Source organism: Fonsecaea pedrosoi (assembly GCF_000835455.1).
Source record: "Fonsecaea pedrosoi CBS 271.37 unplaced genomic scaffold supercont1.3, whole genome shotgun sequence".
NCBI classification, from domain to species: Eukaryota; Fungi; Ascomycota; class Eurotiomycetes; order Chaetothyriales; family Herpotrichiellaceae; genus Fonsecaea; species Fonsecaea pedrosoi.
This window is the reverse complement of record NW_013550613.1, coordinates 2,238,477-2,256,419: the sequence shown is the minus strand read 5'-3', so window position 1 is coordinate 2,256,419 and position 17,943 is coordinate 2,238,477. Positions and strand designations below refer to the sequence as shown.

The 17,943-nt window shown below is 52.9% G+C and overlaps 9 protein-coding genes across 9 annotated transcripts; 5 read left to right on the top strand and 4 right to left on the bottom strand.

Annotated features, from left to right (window-relative positions):
- Window positions 1-606: 606 nt before the first annotated feature.
- Window positions 607-1,040, top strand: Z517_04728 (uncharacterized protein; the record flags this gene model as incomplete). Its single annotated transcript, XM_013430056.1, has 3 exons — window positions 607-617; window positions 672-829; window positions 901-1,040. 3 exons carry the CDS (start codon window positions 607-609, stop codon window positions 1,038-1,040), a joined length of 309 nt encoding a protein of 102 aa, XP_013285510.1.
- Window positions 1,041-1,618: 578 nt separating this feature from the next.
- Z517_04727 (uncharacterized protein) lies at window positions 1,619-2,755 on the top strand (the record flags this gene model as incomplete). Its single annotated transcript, XM_013430055.1, has 1 exon — window positions 1,619-2,755. The coding sequence occupies one exon, from the start codon at window positions 1,619-1,621 to the stop codon at window positions 2,753-2,755; it is 1,137 nt and encodes a 378-aa protein (XP_013285509.1).
- A 240-nt stretch (window positions 2,756-2,995) lies between these two features.
- Window positions 2,996-5,970, top strand: Z517_04726 (uncharacterized protein; the record flags this gene model as incomplete). The annotated part of the gene is made up of 3 exons (XM_013430054.1): window positions 2,996-3,392; window positions 3,443-3,547; window positions 3,599-5,970. The coding sequence occupies 3 exons, from the start codon at window positions 2,996-2,998 to the stop codon at window positions 5,968-5,970; spliced, it is 2,874 nt and encodes a 957-aa protein (XP_013285508.1).
- A 13-nt stretch (window positions 5,971-5,983) lies between these two features.
- Z517_04725 (uncharacterized protein) lies at window positions 5,984-7,099 on the bottom strand (the record flags this gene model as incomplete). Its single annotated transcript, XM_013430053.1, has 1 exon — window positions 5,984-7,099. One exon carries the CDS (start codon window positions 7,097-7,099, stop codon window positions 5,984-5,986), a length of 1,116 nt encoding a protein of 371 aa, XP_013285507.1.
- A 414-nt stretch (window positions 7,100-7,513) lies between these two features.
- On the top strand, window positions 7,514-8,456 carry Z517_04724 (uncharacterized protein; the record flags this gene model as incomplete). Its single annotated transcript, XM_013430052.1, has 3 exons — window positions 7,514-7,801; window positions 7,839-8,272; window positions 8,324-8,456. The coding sequence occupies 3 exons, from the start codon at window positions 7,514-7,516 to the stop codon at window positions 8,454-8,456; spliced, it is 855 nt and encodes a 284-aa protein (XP_013285506.1).
- Window positions 8,457-8,766: 310 nt separating this feature from the next.
- On the bottom strand, window positions 8,767-9,135 carry Z517_04723 (uncharacterized protein; the record flags this gene model as incomplete). Its single annotated transcript, XM_013430051.1, has 1 exon — window positions 8,767-9,135. The coding sequence occupies one exon, from the start codon at window positions 9,133-9,135 to the stop codon at window positions 8,767-8,769; it is 369 nt and encodes a 122-aa protein (XP_013285505.1).
- Window positions 9,136-9,896: 761 nt separating this feature from the next.
- Window positions 9,897-11,693, top strand: Z517_04722 (uncharacterized protein; the record flags this gene model as incomplete). The annotated part of the gene is made up of 1 exon (XM_013430050.1): window positions 9,897-11,693. The coding sequence occupies one exon, from the start codon at window positions 9,897-9,899 to the stop codon at window positions 11,691-11,693; it is 1,797 nt and encodes a 598-aa protein (XP_013285504.1).
- Window positions 11,694-12,398: 705 nt separating this feature from the next.
- On the bottom strand, window positions 12,399-13,786 carry Z517_04721 (uncharacterized protein; the record flags this gene model as incomplete). Its single annotated transcript, XM_013430049.1, has 5 exons — window positions 12,399-12,729; window positions 12,799-13,062; window positions 13,129-13,295; window positions 13,386-13,495; window positions 13,555-13,786. The coding sequence occupies 5 exons, from the start codon at window positions 13,784-13,786 to the stop codon at window positions 12,399-12,401; spliced, it is 1,104 nt and encodes a 367-aa protein (XP_013285503.1).
- A 1,471-nt stretch (window positions 13,787-15,257) lies between these two features.
- Window positions 15,258-17,318, bottom strand: Z517_04720 (uncharacterized protein; the record flags this gene model as incomplete). Its single annotated transcript, XM_013430048.1, has 7 exons — window positions 15,258-15,472; window positions 15,537-15,941; window positions 15,988-16,148; window positions 16,199-16,305; window positions 16,357-16,530; window positions 16,590-16,807; window positions 16,865-17,318. 7 exons carry the CDS (start codon window positions 17,316-17,318, stop codon window positions 15,258-15,260), a joined length of 1,734 nt encoding a protein of 577 aa, XP_013285502.1.
- Window positions 17,319-17,943: the final 625 nt, after the last annotated feature.

The following is a 17,943-nucleotide window of genomic DNA, read 5'->3' as shown; positions in this document are numbered from 1 at the left end:
CGTGCATTGAATGGATCCCAACCCCCAGTCAGGCCACACTTATTCTGACACCATAAGGTGGCGAGATCTGGGGGATTCGGTCTGGAACATGAAGGATTGGGGGAGTTTCAGGTCCCAGAAGAAGTTGAACTGTCTCAGCCTTGCGACTCTCTCCGTTTCCGGTCCACACCCATCTCGGTAGAAATGCTCACGAACTCATCAGGCCACAGTCCTCCAGTCAAGGTGCTTCTCGTCTCTCTGCAAATGATGGAGTGGGACACCTCTGAAATGTGTGATGGGACACTCCAGAAACAGAAACCCCTTACTCCGTGACTCTGTCGCTCGCTTCTCTGTTCTCCGTATGTCGATGCCGTTTCAGAGCGGCGATATCTCAGCTTCGACGAGAACATAAAAGATGATCGGATGTCGCTCCTACTGAGATAAATTTTCATCTTCATCACAACAACAACAAAACCAACGACACCAATTCATAGATTGCTTAGTCGTCTGGTACGACCCGAAAAAGCATTCAGTTGTCCTAATATTGCCTAATTTTGAACACCATCTTCCCGGATCTCTTTTGACCTCAAGCCTATCCTTATTCATCTTTCCTCCAATATCGTCAAAATGTCTGCTACGTATGAAATCTCCTCGAGGTCTCTTGCAGAATCAAAACTCTGACTGCGTTCCAGGGCTACATACGGCAACGCCGCGGACAAGGGGTATTCCAGCGGCAGCGAAGATGGACAAGCCACAGGCCAGCGAAAGGCGCTGGCTACGACCAACGGCGCCAACGGGTCATCAGCGTTACCATTGCCACCAACTTCGGATTACCTGTCGCAACCTGCGGGTATGTTTCCCCTGCACTCTCTTCTCCACTGTACCTTGTGTGCCTGCTGGTGGCTGACTCCATCTTCACAGGGGGTCTGCTGAAGGGTGCAACAGACGAGAATGGTCACCTCAAGCCCGCTGCTCTAATGGTTGGCCTCAAACTGGATCTAGAGGCAGAGGTCCATTTGACAGCCCGCATTCGTGGTGACATCACGATTGGCTTGTACTGAATTGGCGTAAAGATGAAGGTGATTGGTTTTGCTCCAATCAAGACAACGGAAGGCAAGTTGCCTGGCTCGCTGGCTGCAGGTTCAGCCCAGGAGAAGGTGACAGGGCCTCTCGAAGTGCGATTGCGGGAGAAAGAGAACCCTTCAGGCTACAAGGGTGGTCCAGTCAAGCACGAAACATCCTCGACCTAGATAGATCTGAGACGAGACTTTGACGATGTATCGGTATCGCTGTCAGGGTCACCCGTATGTGCACCGACTACCATAGACCAGACCAAGGAATACAAATCCCAATGTCTTCAGCTGAGAAAGTTAGAAACGTGTTCGATTAGTACCTAGGATCTACAGTACAACAGACGGTAACATAGTGCATTATCCGTACCGACTGATTGCTGTTTTAATGGTGACTTTAGACTAACCATATATAGTCTAGTCGAGGGGTGTCACCCCATCTACTTGGTACAAGTACTCGGACTGACCTTGACTTTGGATCTGCTTCCCTGCGATCTCGTCTGCAACTCCTGACAACCGCCTGTCAATCTTTTTGAGACCCGCGCAGCTCAAACTGAACGAGCATCAGGATGTCTACCGCGACGGAGACACAGTCCATAAGTCGCGCCCGTCGAGCAAACTACTCTACCACCACCAAGGCCGAAGACAGAGGTACATCGGAAGAGCTGGACCACAAAAAACGATCTGCTGAAGACAAATTCTTTTGGACATACACGGAGGAACCTCACCGCACACGGCGGCAAGCTATCATAAAATCACACAAGGAAATCTTGCAGTTGTGCGGTCCAGAACCCCTGACAAAATATGTCGTCCTCTTCGTCGTTTTGTTACAAGTTTTCTGCGCCTATCTCCTCAAGGACTCCCCTGTTTTCTCATGGCGGTTCTTCCTCACGGCATACATAGTTGGCGCCACTGCGAACCAGAATCTCTTCCTCGCTATCCACGAGATCAGCCATAATTTGGCGTTCCGGACCGCCATTTACAACAGACTTCTGGCCATCTTCGCAAATCTTCCCATCGGGGTACCATACTCGGCTGGGTTTCGACAGTACCATTTGACCCATCACAAGTCGTTGGGCGTGGATGGTGTCGACACAGATCTCCCTACAGCACTTGAAGCAATCTTCTTGGACTCAGTCTTCGGCAAGGCATTCTTTTGCACCTTTCAACTCTTGTTTTACGCCATTCGTCCGATGATGGTGTACAAGATTCCCTTTGGACCAATTCACTATTGCAACATCGCTGCTCAAGTTGTCTTCGATATTCTGATCGTTCGGTATCTGGGCTGGAAAGCCTTGTCCTATTTGATCATGAGTTCATTCCTGGCTGGTTCGCTACACCCGTGCGCTGCACACTTCATCTCAGAGCATTATGTCTTTGCCAAATCCACTCTGCACCTCGGAAAGGTTCCGAAAGATGTACCTATTCCTGAAACATATTCTTACTACGGCCCGCTTAACGTTCTCACTTACAATGTTGGGTATCATAACGAACACCACGACTTTCCAGCTATCCCTTGGACTCGATTACCCAAGGTCTATGAAATTGCAAGAGAGTTTTATGAGCCTTTGCCGTGTCACAAAAGCTGGCCTTTGGTGTTATGGCAGTTCATCACTGACAAGGAAGTCGGGCTGTGGTGTCGAGTCAAGAGATCAGAAGGTGGCCGCATCGTAGGAGGTTGGCAAGATGCTGAGGTACAGAGTTGATTATCAGCTTATCTATATGCCTCTAACCAGATAGACACAACACATGTATAGAGACGAGGATACGAATGCACATGACTGAATTTACCGTGGTGCAAGGTTGTTGCCTGCCGAGTTTCAACTTGAGTCGAAAATGGAGCATCACTGACTCGTTTACGCCTTCGCCACTTCATACATATCCCATTCCCTTCAAAGTTTGCCATTCTCTTCCATTATATGAGTGCATCTACTAATCCTTGCAGAATGCCGTCATCAGCAGCGGGGTGCTCCTCGTCTCGTCGAGGGAGTAGCCGCCGTGGCCGGGCTAGAGGACGATCGAACGGAGGTACATCTCGGTCTCACTCCGCCCAACAGGGCACCCAGTCCTCTCGATATTGGCGAAATCGAAGAACGTCATCTGCGACTCCATCCCAGGCTGCCTCGAATGATCGTCCAACCCCTATCCATTCCAATCTCTCCCCTCGACGCGAAGAGAGGTCCATCTCCGTGTCCCGAGACGAGGACTTTCTGGAGCAGGTGATCATGGCTGTCGACATCAAGGGCAAAGGCGAAATAGGTTGTGCGTACTACATTGCGGGCGAGGAGAGACTTTTGTGCATGGAAGAGGTTGTCGGTGGTGCCGCAGATGTCGTTGATACATGTATGAGCTGTGTGACCTTCATGTTGACCACGATCTCAGATCTATGGCAGTGAAATTGGACCTCCAGCCGACAACAGTGATCCTCTCTCTTCGCGCGGAATCTACTTCAGACTTTGCCGATGCTGGACTGTGCCAAACCGTGTCTCTGGTGGACAGTGGTAAGGCGGTATCATTCACACCATGGAGCAACAGCTGACCCAAAGCAGACGACGATCGGCAGCCTCTCCCGTATCAAATCGAGATACGACCGACACCAGACTTTAGCTACGAGGATGCTCTGAATAAGCTGATCGGACTTTGTTCTTTCGCAGAGAATCCTACCACCCAGTTTCTCGTCCCAGGCGACTCCATGGCATACGACGAAAGGCTGGAGCCAGAAGATCTCGGTCTCACGAAGCGACGGGGCAAGCTGATGCAAATCTCGTCGCGACTAAATCTCGACAACAAAATCAGCATCGGCTGTGCTGGTGCCATCATCTCCTGGTTGCAGCGGAGACGATCAGCTGCCTACCTGCCAGGAGATCCAGATGCCAACCAGACCTTCCGCATTGCCCGACTCGAAATGTTCAGCCTCCACGGGACCATGCTCGTGAATAGGGACACTCTTGTCTCGTTGCAAATCATCCAGCCAGAGTCTCATCCAAACGCGTTCAACCAAGGGCCTGGGGCCTCAGGGGGGAAAGAATCGCTGTCGATCTACGGCCTCTTCCAGCACCATACGCGAACCCCCCAAGGAAAAGCACGCCTACGACAAGCATTCCTGAGGCCGTCTCAGGATATCGAGCTGATCAATACTCGCCTCGATTTTATCTCAGTGTTTGTCCGGCCGGAGAACCAATCGGTGCGTGACCAACTCAGCAAGAGCCTAGGTCGGGTCAAAAACATGCGGAATACCGTCACTCTTCTTCACAAGGGGATCGACAGCGGAAAGGCCAAGCAGAACGCGTTCAAAGGTGGAGTCTGGGAATCACTTCTGGGCTTCTGCTACCACGCAATCGATATTGCAGAGACTCTCAGAGAGGCTCTGGGCGCGGAGCACCTCCCGTTGTGCGTCCGAGCCGCGGAGGTGCTCGACCGACATAGCCTCAAGAGGATCGGTCGCATGGTGAACGAGATTGTTGACCGCGAATCATCTATCGACCAGCATCGCACCGTCGTGAACCGGGGCGTGAACCAAGACCTGGACCAGTTAAAAGATGTCTATGATGGGATGGAGGACATCCTCAACGAAAAGGCTCGCGACATCCAGCTGACGATCCCTCCACACCTCAACCTAGAATTGAACGTCACCTATCTGCCACATCTTGGCTTCCACCTCACCGTCCCACGGGATCCGGCCACGGGCCAGGCGGTCTATGCCGGGCCAGAATTGGCGTGGCAGCTGATGTTCACCACACCGGCCCAGATGTACTACAAGGACGCGACGATGCACGAAATGGACCACGAACTCGGCGACCTGTACTCCGCGATTTGCGACATGGAGGTCGAAATCGCCTACGACTTGGCACAGAATGTGCTTCGGGACGAAGATCTGCTCACGGCGGCATCTGACATCTGTGGTGAATTAGACTGTTTGTTGGCCTTTGCCCACGTCGCCCATCAATACCGCCTGAGTCGGCCCAGAATCACAGAGGACAACATCATCGAGATCAAGGGAGGGAGACATCTGCTCCAAGAGATGACGGTACCGTCCTTTGTGGCGAACGACGCCTTGATAGTTGGAGGAGACGGAGACGGAAACAGAGACACTGATCCGACAGGACCCAGCATGATCTTGTTGACGGGCCCTAATTATTCGGGCAAATCGGTCTATCAGAAGCAGGTTGCCCTGGCAGTATACATGGCCCAGATGGGATCATTCCTCCCCGCCGACTCGGCCACCATTGGCATCACCGACAAGATCCTCACGCGCGTCAGCGCCCGGGAAACCGTGTCCAAAGTCCAATCAGCCTTCATGATCGAGATGCAACAGATTGCCATGGCTTTGAATTCATGCACTCGACGGAGCTTGCTGGTGATTGACGAATTCGGCAAAGGTACCGACACATTTGACGGGGCCGGGCTCGCTGCGGGAGTGGTCCATCACCTGCTTTCTCTGGGAGCTCAAGCCCCAAAGACGCTCGTTGCTACACATTTTCACGAAATATTCGAGTTGGGCCTCTTCCGCGAAGCAGGGAACCTCGCCTTTGCGCACATGGAGGTGCAGGTCGATGAAAGAGACAGCCCTTGTGCCGACGAAGATAATAGTCAGGTTACCTATCTATTTAATCTTCGCCCGGGCCGTAGCGACCTGTCCTACGGTGTCCAGTGTGCCGCGATGAACGGTGTTCCAGCAGAGATTGTTGAGCGAGCGGTCGTAATAGCTCGTCTCGCGCAACAGGGGGAGGATCTAGTGGCGACATGTTCGGCGTTGAAGGAGGATGAAGTTGAAGAGTTGAGGAGTGCGGAGCGGGCGTCGAGGATGTTTCTGGGTGAAGATTATGATCGTGACTGGGCGGAGGAGGAACTCTTGTCTTCCCTAAGCGCCATGTTGGAGATGGATACAGTTTCTGAGGAGACGACTATTATCTCGGAGTGAGCTCACACGGATCTCAACTGGCATGTGTGGTGGCATTCATGCCCTTCTGCTTGCCCCAATTTTTGCACTTTGAGATGAAATCTGGAGCCACAAAAATAATGACGATAGAGCCCAGCCAGTTCCAAAAAATGTCCATCACGTTCGAGCGAACGCTTCCGCTCATTCCACATCCTCTCATCAAGTGGCCCAGGAACATTGTGCTGATCATAAAGTCGCCTGCCCCCAGACGTCGAAGCACGATCTTGGCAATCTCCTCCGGCTGCTGCGGCTTGTCGTCCTTTTCGAGTTGCATTGTCAAAGTCGGTTTGATCTTGTTCTCGTTGTCCAACCCTGGCGAGATGATGCCCATGGGAAACACGATGTGGACTTTCATGTCAGCGTCCGGGACAGGGCCTGAGGACGGGTTCTGGCGAGATCCGTTGTATACCTCGACCTCTTGGTTCAACGAATCGGCCAAGGCCCGCATGGCCGCTTTGCAGGGCGAATATGGGCTGTAGCCTGCCACAGGGAACAAGGCCAGAACAGAGCATGTGAATATCAGGTGTCTGGTCGGTTTCGGTCGAGATGCCGACTTGTTCTCATCACCCGAGGCTTTTGGAGAGGGTGTCTTCCACATGTTGATGGCGGCATGGGCCATCCACGCGCTGCTCCAGTAGACCGTGTCCATCTGGTCCTTCAGTTTATCCACAGGCGCATCCGCGAAGAACGACGGATAACAGTGCCCCGCGCAGCAGAAGATCAAGTCCGGCGCCTCCCCGTTATTCCATGTCTTGATTTCCTCCAAGATCCTGGGTGCCGACTCCGGGGCGCGGAGGTCAAAGGAGAGAGAGAGGAAGCGTTGGGACTGGGCGTTTTTGGCACGGCTCGCGAGGGTCGTAACGGCGGTCTCGAGTTTCGGGACGTTCTGCGCGACGATGACCACGTTGGCGCCCCGGGCGGAAAGTTCTTGCGCGAGGGCCAGTCCGAGACCTTGGGAGCCGCCGGTCACCACGGCCGTGAGCCCCTCGACGGGGAAGTGGTTTTTGGATGAGAAGAGCATTCTGGCCACGAGCAGCGTAGATAGTAGGACGATAACGGCGGAAACAGTGAGGGTCGGGGAGGTTCCTTGCGACCACCAGTCCGAAGACATCAGAGGGACTCGGTCTCCCTCACAGAGATTTCGAGCTTCGAATCACGAGTGCGGTGATAGAGGAGTACTGGAAGTATGGAACCTGCGGCTGGTGGTGCTCATCGACCGTTTCTCCTTTACTCCAATTGCGACTGCGTTTCTAGGGCAAACGCTAGGGAGCAACGGAGAAAAATGGTTTAGGGGCCGTCAGGTACCGACGTCAAGGGTCAAGACCGCTTAAAGCATATTTTGACTTCCCAAATCGTGTCTCTTTGTGCATCTCCTCGGTGAAGTAGTGGCCGAGGTCGGCACATGGCCCTTCCGAATGTTTAACGACATCATCTTTTGTTTACCTCATCAAGCAGCAGCGCAGCCAACCGGCACTATCATTTGTCTTCAGGCTTCTCGAGAGAAGTTCTTGAAATACCCCATCCCATGGAAGGATGTCCCTTCTCTCAAGCTGAAATAATCAAGCGCTGTTCGACCGCCGCTTTCCCAGAGGAGCACATTGGTGGAGCGCCGTACGGCAACAGAGTTCTCCAGCTCAGTGCAACGGTTGCCGTCAAGTATGGCGTCGGTCTCACCCAGGATGAGGCAGCGAACCAGCAGAGAGCATATGATCTTCTCGATCGAGAGATTGTGCGTGTCCCGAAAGTGTTTACTTTCTTCCAGGACGATTCTGATCGTCGAGGATACCTGGTGATGGAGTTTATGGAAGGGATAGTGAGAGTCCCTATCAGACGACTCTGAGATCCACCAGTTGTCGGCCATCCTGGACCATTTTGCAAGCATAAAATCATCAAACCCAGGTTCACTCGGAGGCGGTCCGTTGACGGCCCTCCTCTTTGGTGAATCCGAACCCCCGACTTTCAGAACAATTCAGGAACTCGAAGCGTGGTTGAATGAGATACTTCTGGATCCAGGTTCGAGGGTAACGCTCGCGGATTCCGACTTGGTCTTATGCCATCTCGACCTTTTCCTCCGAAACATTCTCTGGGCTCAAGGCCAGCCGCCATGTGTTCTGGACTGGGCTACCGCCGGTTTCTTCCCTCGGATGTTCGAGAGGTGCTCCCATCTCATTAAGCCCGAACCAGCAAGCTGGCAGGTTGTGCTTAACGTCCAGATTTCGCCGGACGAAGATTATCAATGCGGTTTGATCATGAAAGCTTGGAGGAACGATCAGCGATTCTCATTGTATGGGATGATTCCCCGTTTCGCTGGTTCTACACTAATCTCATAATCTAGTTCAAAAACCAACTACTACAAAGACTTATATGGTGCAGGTATCCGCGGCTCTGCACCTGTGACTCTTCCCCCATTACCGCCTTTACCGACCAATTGGCTGAAGGAGTATTTGAGCGAGAGCGCGCAAAATTGAGCTGAACTGGGGGAGAGGAGATACCCGCTGAAACCCTCGACTTGGAGAGAGCGTGGCTTCTCGTCTCGTCTAAACATAACAGAGGAACAGTCAAGAACTTTGTTTAGTAGAAGAGTGTCAGTGAAATGTGCCTTGGACCATCGGCAGCGGTTTGCGATCTTGAGTTGTGTGATAACGAAAATGGAGGTCAGGCCATAAAATGGTGGTTGATGTCGATGTAATCCAGCCGTGTTCGACCATGTCACACACCATCACCCACCTATTGATGTCAACAAGCCTCCTTGATCCCAAAGAAAGATTTGTAAAGCGCTTACACCCAGTAACGGCATCCGGAGCCGCCGCCCGACATGTCATATCGAAAGCGACGAGCGTCACGAATGTGATTTGCAACATCACAAACTCTGAAGAATTTTGCCCGCGGGAAATCCCATTTTCGAATGGCCGAGGTACTGAGCAGATAAAGCTGTTGTGTCCACTCCAAAATGCCGTCGATGAAGCCCGGGTCGGCTCTCATGTTGATTCGAATCGATCCTTGACTGCCGACAAGAACGAGATATATGGACCAGTGATTGTCGCTAGTGGTCGGACCGGCAGGTCCTGGGGTGTGTACAACCACCCGGACAATCTCAACCAGCCGAGCATCAATCTCGAGGGTACCAGGCGACACAATGGTAGACATGGTAGTCATTACACATGGGACAAAGTTTTGGCCACCTGGGCTATAATTTCTCAAACACCAGAGCACGAAAGTCGCCCATGCATTTGCCATGGAAAATTTCAGCAGCCAAAGAATCGATGATTCTCGTGGTGATCGAACCGATCAGGTTGTACAAGCAGCGGGCAGGTGGGGGACTTTGGTTGACTTATTCGTAGGCAGGTATGCGTCTTGCTGAGTTCCTCCACTCAGCACCCAGAGGTCTCTCACAAACCGTAGTCTCCGACAGCAACATCTCTACGCCAAAAGATATATATTAGGTCCCCAGAGAAAATTGATCTAAGACGTGCGTATCCATCTCGGGAAGGAAGTGGTCTCAGCTCTCGTCGCTCGAGGATCAAAACACATATTCCCCTGCGCAGAAAGTATCTTAGCTGCTAGGGACTCCCAGTAGATTGCCAGTAGGAATACTCGGTATAAGAGGCAGTATAGAGCCTCCCGACATACTGGGTAAGAGTCTCGCCCTTCTCTTACGGTGTTAAGTGCAATATAGAAATGAGAAGAAGAGGCGAGTAGTGTTTAAAAGCGGCATAGGTTGGGTGGGTGTCCCAGGTGCGGCTTGGCGCATCTACGTCACCCCAGTTTTTGGCCGCCAAGCCTGCGTCTCCAAAAAAAAGTTTCAATCTGCAAGTTGTCGGCCATAGCATATGGGTGAGCAGCAGGAACCTATTACATACGGTTACTGATGCGTGGAAGGGAAGACCCCCTTTGCGTACTCCGTCAAGATGGCCAAAAAAAGAAAGGCTGTACGCACGGTGCAAACCTCCGCCCTGCGGGGACAAAATGATCGCTATGGCGCCGAAGAAACCTTTGACGACTCGGAAGACGAGTTTTTCGCGGGGAGAGACAAGGTGCTGCTCGATGAAGCACCTGCTGCGAAGAGGAGGAGGAAGCTACAAGACCAAGAGCGCGACCTGGAGCCGTCGGACGAGGAGGTCTACCAGGAGCCGGCGAGTGAAGACGAGTCCGAAGATGATGACGAGGGAAGTACTGGCCAGGTTGAAGATGATGGAGAGGAAGAAGAAGGAGATGATGGCAATTGGGGAACATCCAAGGCCGACTATTACAATGCTGATGTGATCGAGACCGAAGCCGATGCGTTGGAAGAAGAACAAGAGGCCCGGAGGCTGCAGCTGAAACAACTCAAGGCCATGACCGAGGCAGATTTTGGATTCGACGAGAGTGCTTGGGTTGGCGACAACAAGCAGTCTCAGGAGAAACGGACAGCGGTGGAGAAACTGCCTGAACTCCACATCCCTGAGGATGCGAGTGTCGACGAACGGATGAAAATCCTGAAATCGAGATACCCAGAGTTCGAGCCGCTGACGGAAGACTTTCTCTCCTTACAAGACACGTACCGGTCACTGAAGAAAGGAGCCGAGATCGAAGGACAAAACGATGGCGGTGTCACGCTGACAAAATTTCGAGCCGTGTCTGCGTACCTCGGGGCAGTGGCCATGTATCTTGCTCTACTGACTTCCACCAAGACAGGCATGGCGCTGGCCCCCGCAGAGCTCCGAGACCATCCTGTGATGTCGAACCTTGTCCGCTGTCGCCAGCTGTGGCAGGAAGCTGAATCCCTGCAGCCAATAGAACCCGTTGAACTGGAACCACCAGCCGCTGTGTCACAGGATGTACATAGGGAGATTTTACGACAACCGGCGAAAAAGAAGTCAAAGTCAAAGACAAAGACAAAGCAGACGTCTCTGGAGCCACCCTCCGCCCCCGAGATTCAAGAGCCGAGCATCGAGAAGTCGAAAAAGGCCAAGAAACCAAAGAAAAATGAATTGCAAGAACTACTATCGTCGTCACTGCGGAAATCGACGAAAGAAGAAGAAGAAGAATCCGACTTTGGAGACGAAGATCCCCTGACTCAAGAGGAGGCAGCGGAGAAGGCTCGACGCAAGAAGTCTCTGAGGTTCTACACCTCGCAGATTGTGCAGAAGGCCAACAAACGAGGCGCGGCGTCGCGACAGGCCGGAGGTGACGACGATCTGCCATACAAAGAGCGCCTCCGAGATAAACAGGAACGGCTGATGCGCGAGGCCGAGCAGAGAGGCCGTGCGACCGCGAACGAGCGGGAGGTCCTTGACGATCAGGACCATGATGACGACGATGTTAGTGACGTCGAAGTCGGCCGGAAAATCAACGACGAGGCCAACGAGTACTACGATATGCTGGTCACCAACGCGCAGCAGAAGAAAGCGGCCAAGCGCGCCCGAGCAGAGGCCTACGCCGAAGCCGCCCGCCTAGGCGGCCAGGTGCGCGAGGAGGCAGAAGAGGTGGTTGGCCCGGACGGCAAGCGCAAGATTACGTACGCGATCGAGAAGAATAAAGGCCTGGCCCCCAAGCGGAAGAAGGAGGTGCGCAACCCGCGCGTCAAGAAGCGCAAGAAGTTTGACGAGAAGATGAAGAAGCTGGCGTCCGTTCGACAATTGTACAAGGGTGGCGAAGGACGAGGTGGCTACGGCGGCGAGGCCACGGGCATCAAGGCCAACTTGGTCAAGAGCATCAAATTGTGAGGCTGTATACCTCGTACGTGGTGTGGTGTGACACGGCGTGCATGGCATGCATGGGCGAGGGTATGGCCTTGTATAGGAACCTAGTGGGCTGGACAGTAATGTGTAGCAAAGACGCTGTACATCTCTCTCCCTCTCTCTCGCTCTGCGTCCCATCATCCCACCAGGCTTTCTCCCCCGTGCTAAATATTCCTTCCAAAAGCTGTGGTTTTCTCCAACGTCCCCCTCGGCATTGAACAAGGAAACCATGTATTTTCTTACGAGGTACACGCGCACCCCTCGCTCGTCAGCGGATCGATACGATAGATGTATAGAAGTGCAGAACTGAGCTCTGAGTTTCTGCGTTATCGGAAGTATCTCAGCGAATGAGGGAGAAGGGGAGGGGGGTTTCAAATGATGGCGTGCTCTGTAATATATGGGTGGCTATGCATTTTTTTGAAGGCCAGAGGTATGATTTTTATCTGTCTACCCGACGTACGAGGTACATATCTACACCTATCCGCTTGCTTCTATTGTTGACTGCGAATCGAGAGATCAACAGGGCACGACACGACACGACTCGATCTGACATACGACATCTGCTTGTCTCTTTGGCAGAGATTGTAGTCAGTGCATATCTTATCTTGGCTTGTCATGTCATGTCTTGGGATCTCCCTCAGCCCTCCCCACACCCTTTTGTTCCCCTATTTCTAGGCGGGATTTTCCTTTCTAAATACCCAAGGCCTGTCGGCGCGAAACCGAGTTGGGGTCAAAGTAGGGCCGCTCGCCGAGGGAGACGACGCGGTTGCCCTGGCGCTTGCCCTCGTAGTCGTTTGTGGCGGTGTGGAAGACGGAGCGGTTGTCCCAGATGGCCAGGTCGTTCTCGTTCCAGCGGAAGCGCACCTGCAGGTCGTGGTTGTCGGTGATGAGCTGCAGGAAGTAGGCCTTGAGGATCTCGCTCTCGCGCGGCGTCACCTTGTCGATCCACCCATGCTCGATCTGGTGGCCCGCGCCGAAAAGGCTCTTCCATCCTGTCACGGGGTTGGTGCGCACCACGGGGCTGTGGACAAGTTTAGCCAAAGAGGGACATACACAATGGTGATTTGTTGATTGGGGATGAGGAACTTACTGGGACGCGGTAAAGTCGAGACCCGTGTTCTCGGGCGCGCCGCGGTCCTGCTCAATCAGGTCCTCGCCAAACTCCTTAGCCACCTTGACAAAGTTGGGCTGGTGGTGCGTCGCCGTCAACCCTTCGGCCAGCTTCTGGAACTCGGGTGATAAGCGGTCGTACGCCTCGTAGCCCGACGCCCACAGCGTGTCGCCGCCGGCGTCTTCGGGCTTCTTGATGATCTTGAGGATGGCGTAGTCCGATGGGATGCGCTCAAAGGTGATGCTAAGGACGGGTTAGTCATGGAACTTTTCCCCCCAAGAGAGCACCTCAAGGACGGTGTAGACTTACTCGGCATGCCATCCTTCGCTGGCGAGCACCTTGGACTTGGCGGTGAAGCGGTCCTTGTAGAACTTGCGGTTTTGCTCGGAAGAAATGACTGAGACTTCGTCGTCCAGTTTGCCATTCTCGTCCACGGCGATGCCACGCTTGCTGTTGCTCAGAGCATGACGATGGAGCTGTTATTGTCGACGTTAGCTCAAGGAACATACATCACCGACGAGGTTTTTAGAGCAGGTCGGCAATAACGGCGTGGTTGTCATTCATACCTTGGACGTCTCCGGCTTTCCCGTGAGCTCTCCGAGTTTCTGGCCCAAGACCTTCTGATCGTCGATGTTGAGGTCCTGGTTGCGGAAGAAGACGACACCACGCTGGGACACTGCGGCCAGGCCCATTAGTATGTACTGGCTCAGTGGGGGAAGCTCTCGGGGAACAAACCTAGGATGGCCAAGTCACGGATCTTTGTGTCGTCGTTCAAGATCTGGCTGAGTTGCAAGTCTGGGAACTCCCTGCCAATGACCTTTGTGACATCGAACGATTTGTATTGGTCCAACGAGCCCGAGTACTTGAGCGGCTCCTTGAGCTTGCTTTGGGCGTTGACTTTGGTGACTGGGATGGGCCCAGAACTCGTGTGCGTGAAGAGATCAACGTCGGCTGCTGGAGGTGCCATGTTTGGAAGGTGTCAGGTCAACAAGAAAGATGATCTTCTATACACGGTATGTCTCTTTCAGATGGTCTTTCTTTCTTTCCCGGTCAGGAAGGATGCTCGGGGACAAGGGACTTGAGGATTGGGAAGTAGAGAACAAGGGTCCTAGAAGGAGGAAATACCCTGTCCTCATATACACGAGAACCCAGGCCTGGATAATGCAGTCTTCTCACAGAACTTCTCCTTGTAGAGCCCTTGAGCGTGCCGATATGCCGTCTGAGCCGCGTCCCTCTTTCATCCTCGCTTCAGGCCTTTCCAAGGAGTAAGTGATTGGGTGAGGGAAGAATAATGCGATATGCTCTCGATATTGTGAAATTTGCTGCTTATCGTCTCCAAGTCCACAAACGAACCGAACATACCGGGATTGGGGGACGACGCAGACGAATGGCAAGTGTTCATCGGGAAATGGTCACCAGAAACCCATATCGTGTCGAGATTCGGTTCTCTTCTCACGTTTTGTTCCTTCTTTTCGCCGAGATACACCAACACTGTAGCGCCAAAGCCTCCAGTCTCGCACGAGAAGGGGCCGGACTGGGACCGGGCTGGGCTGGGCTGGGCCCCCCTCCGCCCCCCTTTCCGAACAACACATCAAGCGAGCCGGCATCCGGTGTCCAGTAGAGAGGAAGGGAAAGGGACACTTCACATCATTTTGGATATCCATGGCGCGATGGCACGAACCGTTAAAACCGACTGTTGCGAATGCGGGGGGGTCCAGTATTGGCCAGGCATCTCGTCAGCTGGGCAGTGTATTGCACCACCAAGAGGGGGGATTGATGAAAAAGACAGAATATCTCCTCAGAATGGCGCAATGGGACGAGATCTGGAGATGGGTTTCGAGCGGGCTTTGGGCGGTTGGGGCGCAGGAAGCATGTGCTGTGCCAAACTTGAACTATGGTGCCATTCTCTTCACATCGCATCGCAGGAGGAGCAGGCGGGGGCGGAGGAGGAGGAGGAGGGATCGGCGGGGCGAAAGCAGTGAATGCTGAGAGGTTCAGTTCATACAGGGTTGTCGGTTGATAGTTTGATAGTTTCGATAGTGACGGCGCTTGGTTTTCTTGGTCTGTGGTTCGCCATCGACGAATCATGGTTGGCGCTTTCATCTGTCTCCCTCATCATAGGCCTTAGATTGCAGATGTCGTGGGATTATAGTGTATTGCGTATGGAAATGACTACCAGACGGCAAGAAGAGAAGAGGTTGATGAGGGAAATGAGTGGTCCAGATACCTGCGCAACCGTCACATTCTATTCGTCTACTCTCCCTTATCAACGAGTCTACATGGCTCTAAACACATTGCAGCAAAACACTCGTGTACGTCCAACACGGGCTAACCTCAATCATCGATCCCGGTCCACAGATTCTGCAGCTCCTCCATCTCTCTATGTATCCGCACGCCAATGCTAATCCGTCGTCGTGCCTGTCAGGGTTCTTCCGCTCTCAGCTAGCAAAGCGGAAGTCCAAACGCTTGTTGCCCTTGTCAGTGGTCGTGGCAAGATACTCAGCACGCTGCTCCTCCGTCATGGCGTTCCAGATCCGATCCCGGCGCTTGTTGCGTACGACGTAGTAGACTTTTGCAAAAATATAGATGCCTATGTTCACCGCGCACAGCGAGACAAGGACTCGATTTCCGCGTCGATAGCGTGGTCGATCATCTGGGAAGGTGAACGGTCAGCATTTAGAATCACACAAGCATCACTCGGGAATCTCGAGACTCACCTTCCCGGTAGATATTGCTGGCAATGATGCCAGAGGTCTGGCATCCCATGTTGTACAGCGCAGCACTCACAGTCCGGCTTCGAACCGAGTTGGAATTCCTCGAGTTCCATCCGACCTGGATGGCATGCGTGCTAGGATACGCAAGGAGGACAGTCATGATCCCGAATGCCGTCCATCTATTGATCGAGTTGATGTCGATCGCGTAGATGTAGGACAGGAAGGGGAGAGCCCATACTTGCGCGAGCAGGCCAAAGATCCACAGCTGGCCCACGATTTCTGCAAGGTAGGTGAAGAGGAGCATTGTCAAGATGTGCCCGACGACAGAAGGGACCACCAGCAAGTTCGTCTTGATGGTGCCGAATCCCAACTGTTTGAGTGACAGGGTCAAGTATTGAGTAGGTGTCGCTGACTTGTTAGTAACAGGTTCTGATCGACGACGAAGGGAACTTACTCATCGGAGTTTGGAAGGTCAACCCAATTATATACAGAGGCCATAGATCATAATCTGTCAAACTGTGCCAAAGCAGCTTCGGGGTGATGGGCTGTCTGTTGTGCATTGTACTCTTGCTGGGATCTTCTCTGATGATCCTATTGACCATGATGGTCTCCTCGCTACCGTCCCATCAGCTTAGGACTTCTCGGTTAGTTAGTTTGGTACTCACCGTTCTGTAAACCACCCCTTCTTCCCTCTTGCCCAGTTGGCAGTTTGACAAGGGCCAGGCGGCATCAACATGAATGCAACCAATCCAAGAACAAGAGTCAGAAGACCCTTTGATTTCGTTAGCACAAGCCACATGTTATGTCTATGGGGTATTGTTACCTCGATCAAGAAAAGCCATCGCCACCCGGCGTAGCCAAGGTGCCCTCGCATGCGAAGCAAGCCTGCCCCTAAGAAACTGGCAATGATATCGGCTATCGACATGGCTGTCCACCAGAAGCCGAGTCTGAGAGAAAGTTCACCATGCTTGTAGAAGTATGAGAGGTACAGGATCATCTGGACAAAACATCAGCCTCTATTTCTTAGAGACGAAATTGACAGGCGTCTTGACATACATCGGGGATGAAGCCACCCTGCAGAAGGGCAAGTAGGGCCCTGCAAGTGAGAAAACTGGCTCGACCAGAAAGCCAGAACTGTGAGCCGGCAACAAGAGACCAAAGCACCATCTGGGTAGGAATCCAGCGATCGGGGCCCATCCACTTGGAAACCAGTTGAGAAGGGAGCTCGGCGCAAAGGAAGCTGAGTTTGAAGACGGTGTTTCCCCAGTTGTAGTCTGTATGCTATCAGCCAAGGTCCTCATTACCCAGGAAAGTGGCTGGACATCACGAACCATTTGTGTCCATTCCAAGGTCACCAAGGAAGTTGTCCGTGACGGCTTGGGTCAAGTTTGAACGGTCCAGCTCCAAGGACATGAACATGACGCAAGCAAAGATCATGATTTTGAAGTCGATTTTCCGTATCAGGGAGTATTCCTCGCGCCATGTCCATCTCGCCGAAGGATCAAATCGTCGGAGATTCTCCCAATCGTCGCGAGGCTGATAGTGTTTGGCCGTTTCAGGGTCATCGAACACGGACGGGAGGGTCGCGATGGCATCAGGGTTGTACCCACGGCCTCTCTGCCACCAGAATTTCTTCTCGTTGGCAGGCACCCCCAGCTCGAGAGTACCGGCTGGAGTGGAGGGAATGCTTTCCTTTGAATCAGAGGGGCTTCCATTGAGGACTCGGTTTACCACAATGGTTTCCTCCTTTTCATTCAGGACCGGTCGAACGAAAACGGTCGCCATGTTTCGAAAATTGGATCTGTTGATGTCTCTATTGGTTTCACACCCATGATAGCAGAGGTGCCAGGGGTATTTAAACACATCGGGACATGATCTATCAGCAGCACTCCCTTGCCAGGCTTGTAGATAGCTTGTTCGATAGGACCGCTCTTGGCCGTATTGCGACATCCACGCCGTACATATTGCAATACTCGCAAATCAAGCAGTTTAGCACGACATCTTCGCGGATCATTCCGTGATGCAGAACAGATGGCAGGACTTCACACCAGTAGGATTTGGCATGTTGTTAATCTAGGACCCAGCCTTTTAGCTTGGAAGAGCGTTGCAAACCTTCAGGGGTGATCTGGAACGATTAGCGGTCCCGTGTAGTCGCAGGACGACACATGCATGTTAACGGCATGCTCTTGCGTCTCCAAAGCCACGGGCCTGGCCATCTCTGAGGTGATCCATTCGATCCGAGGAGCCAAATGCCGAGCAAACAGGCTATTTCTTAGGATTCTTGACCATCCTGGGTAACAGAAAATGCTCAGAACGAAACGACAGTGGAGGCAAATCACCTTTCCGGCGTCAGGATGACGCCATCAGCAGCCTTCATGGGTTTGCATACAAGACTTCGGGGGGTTCGAAG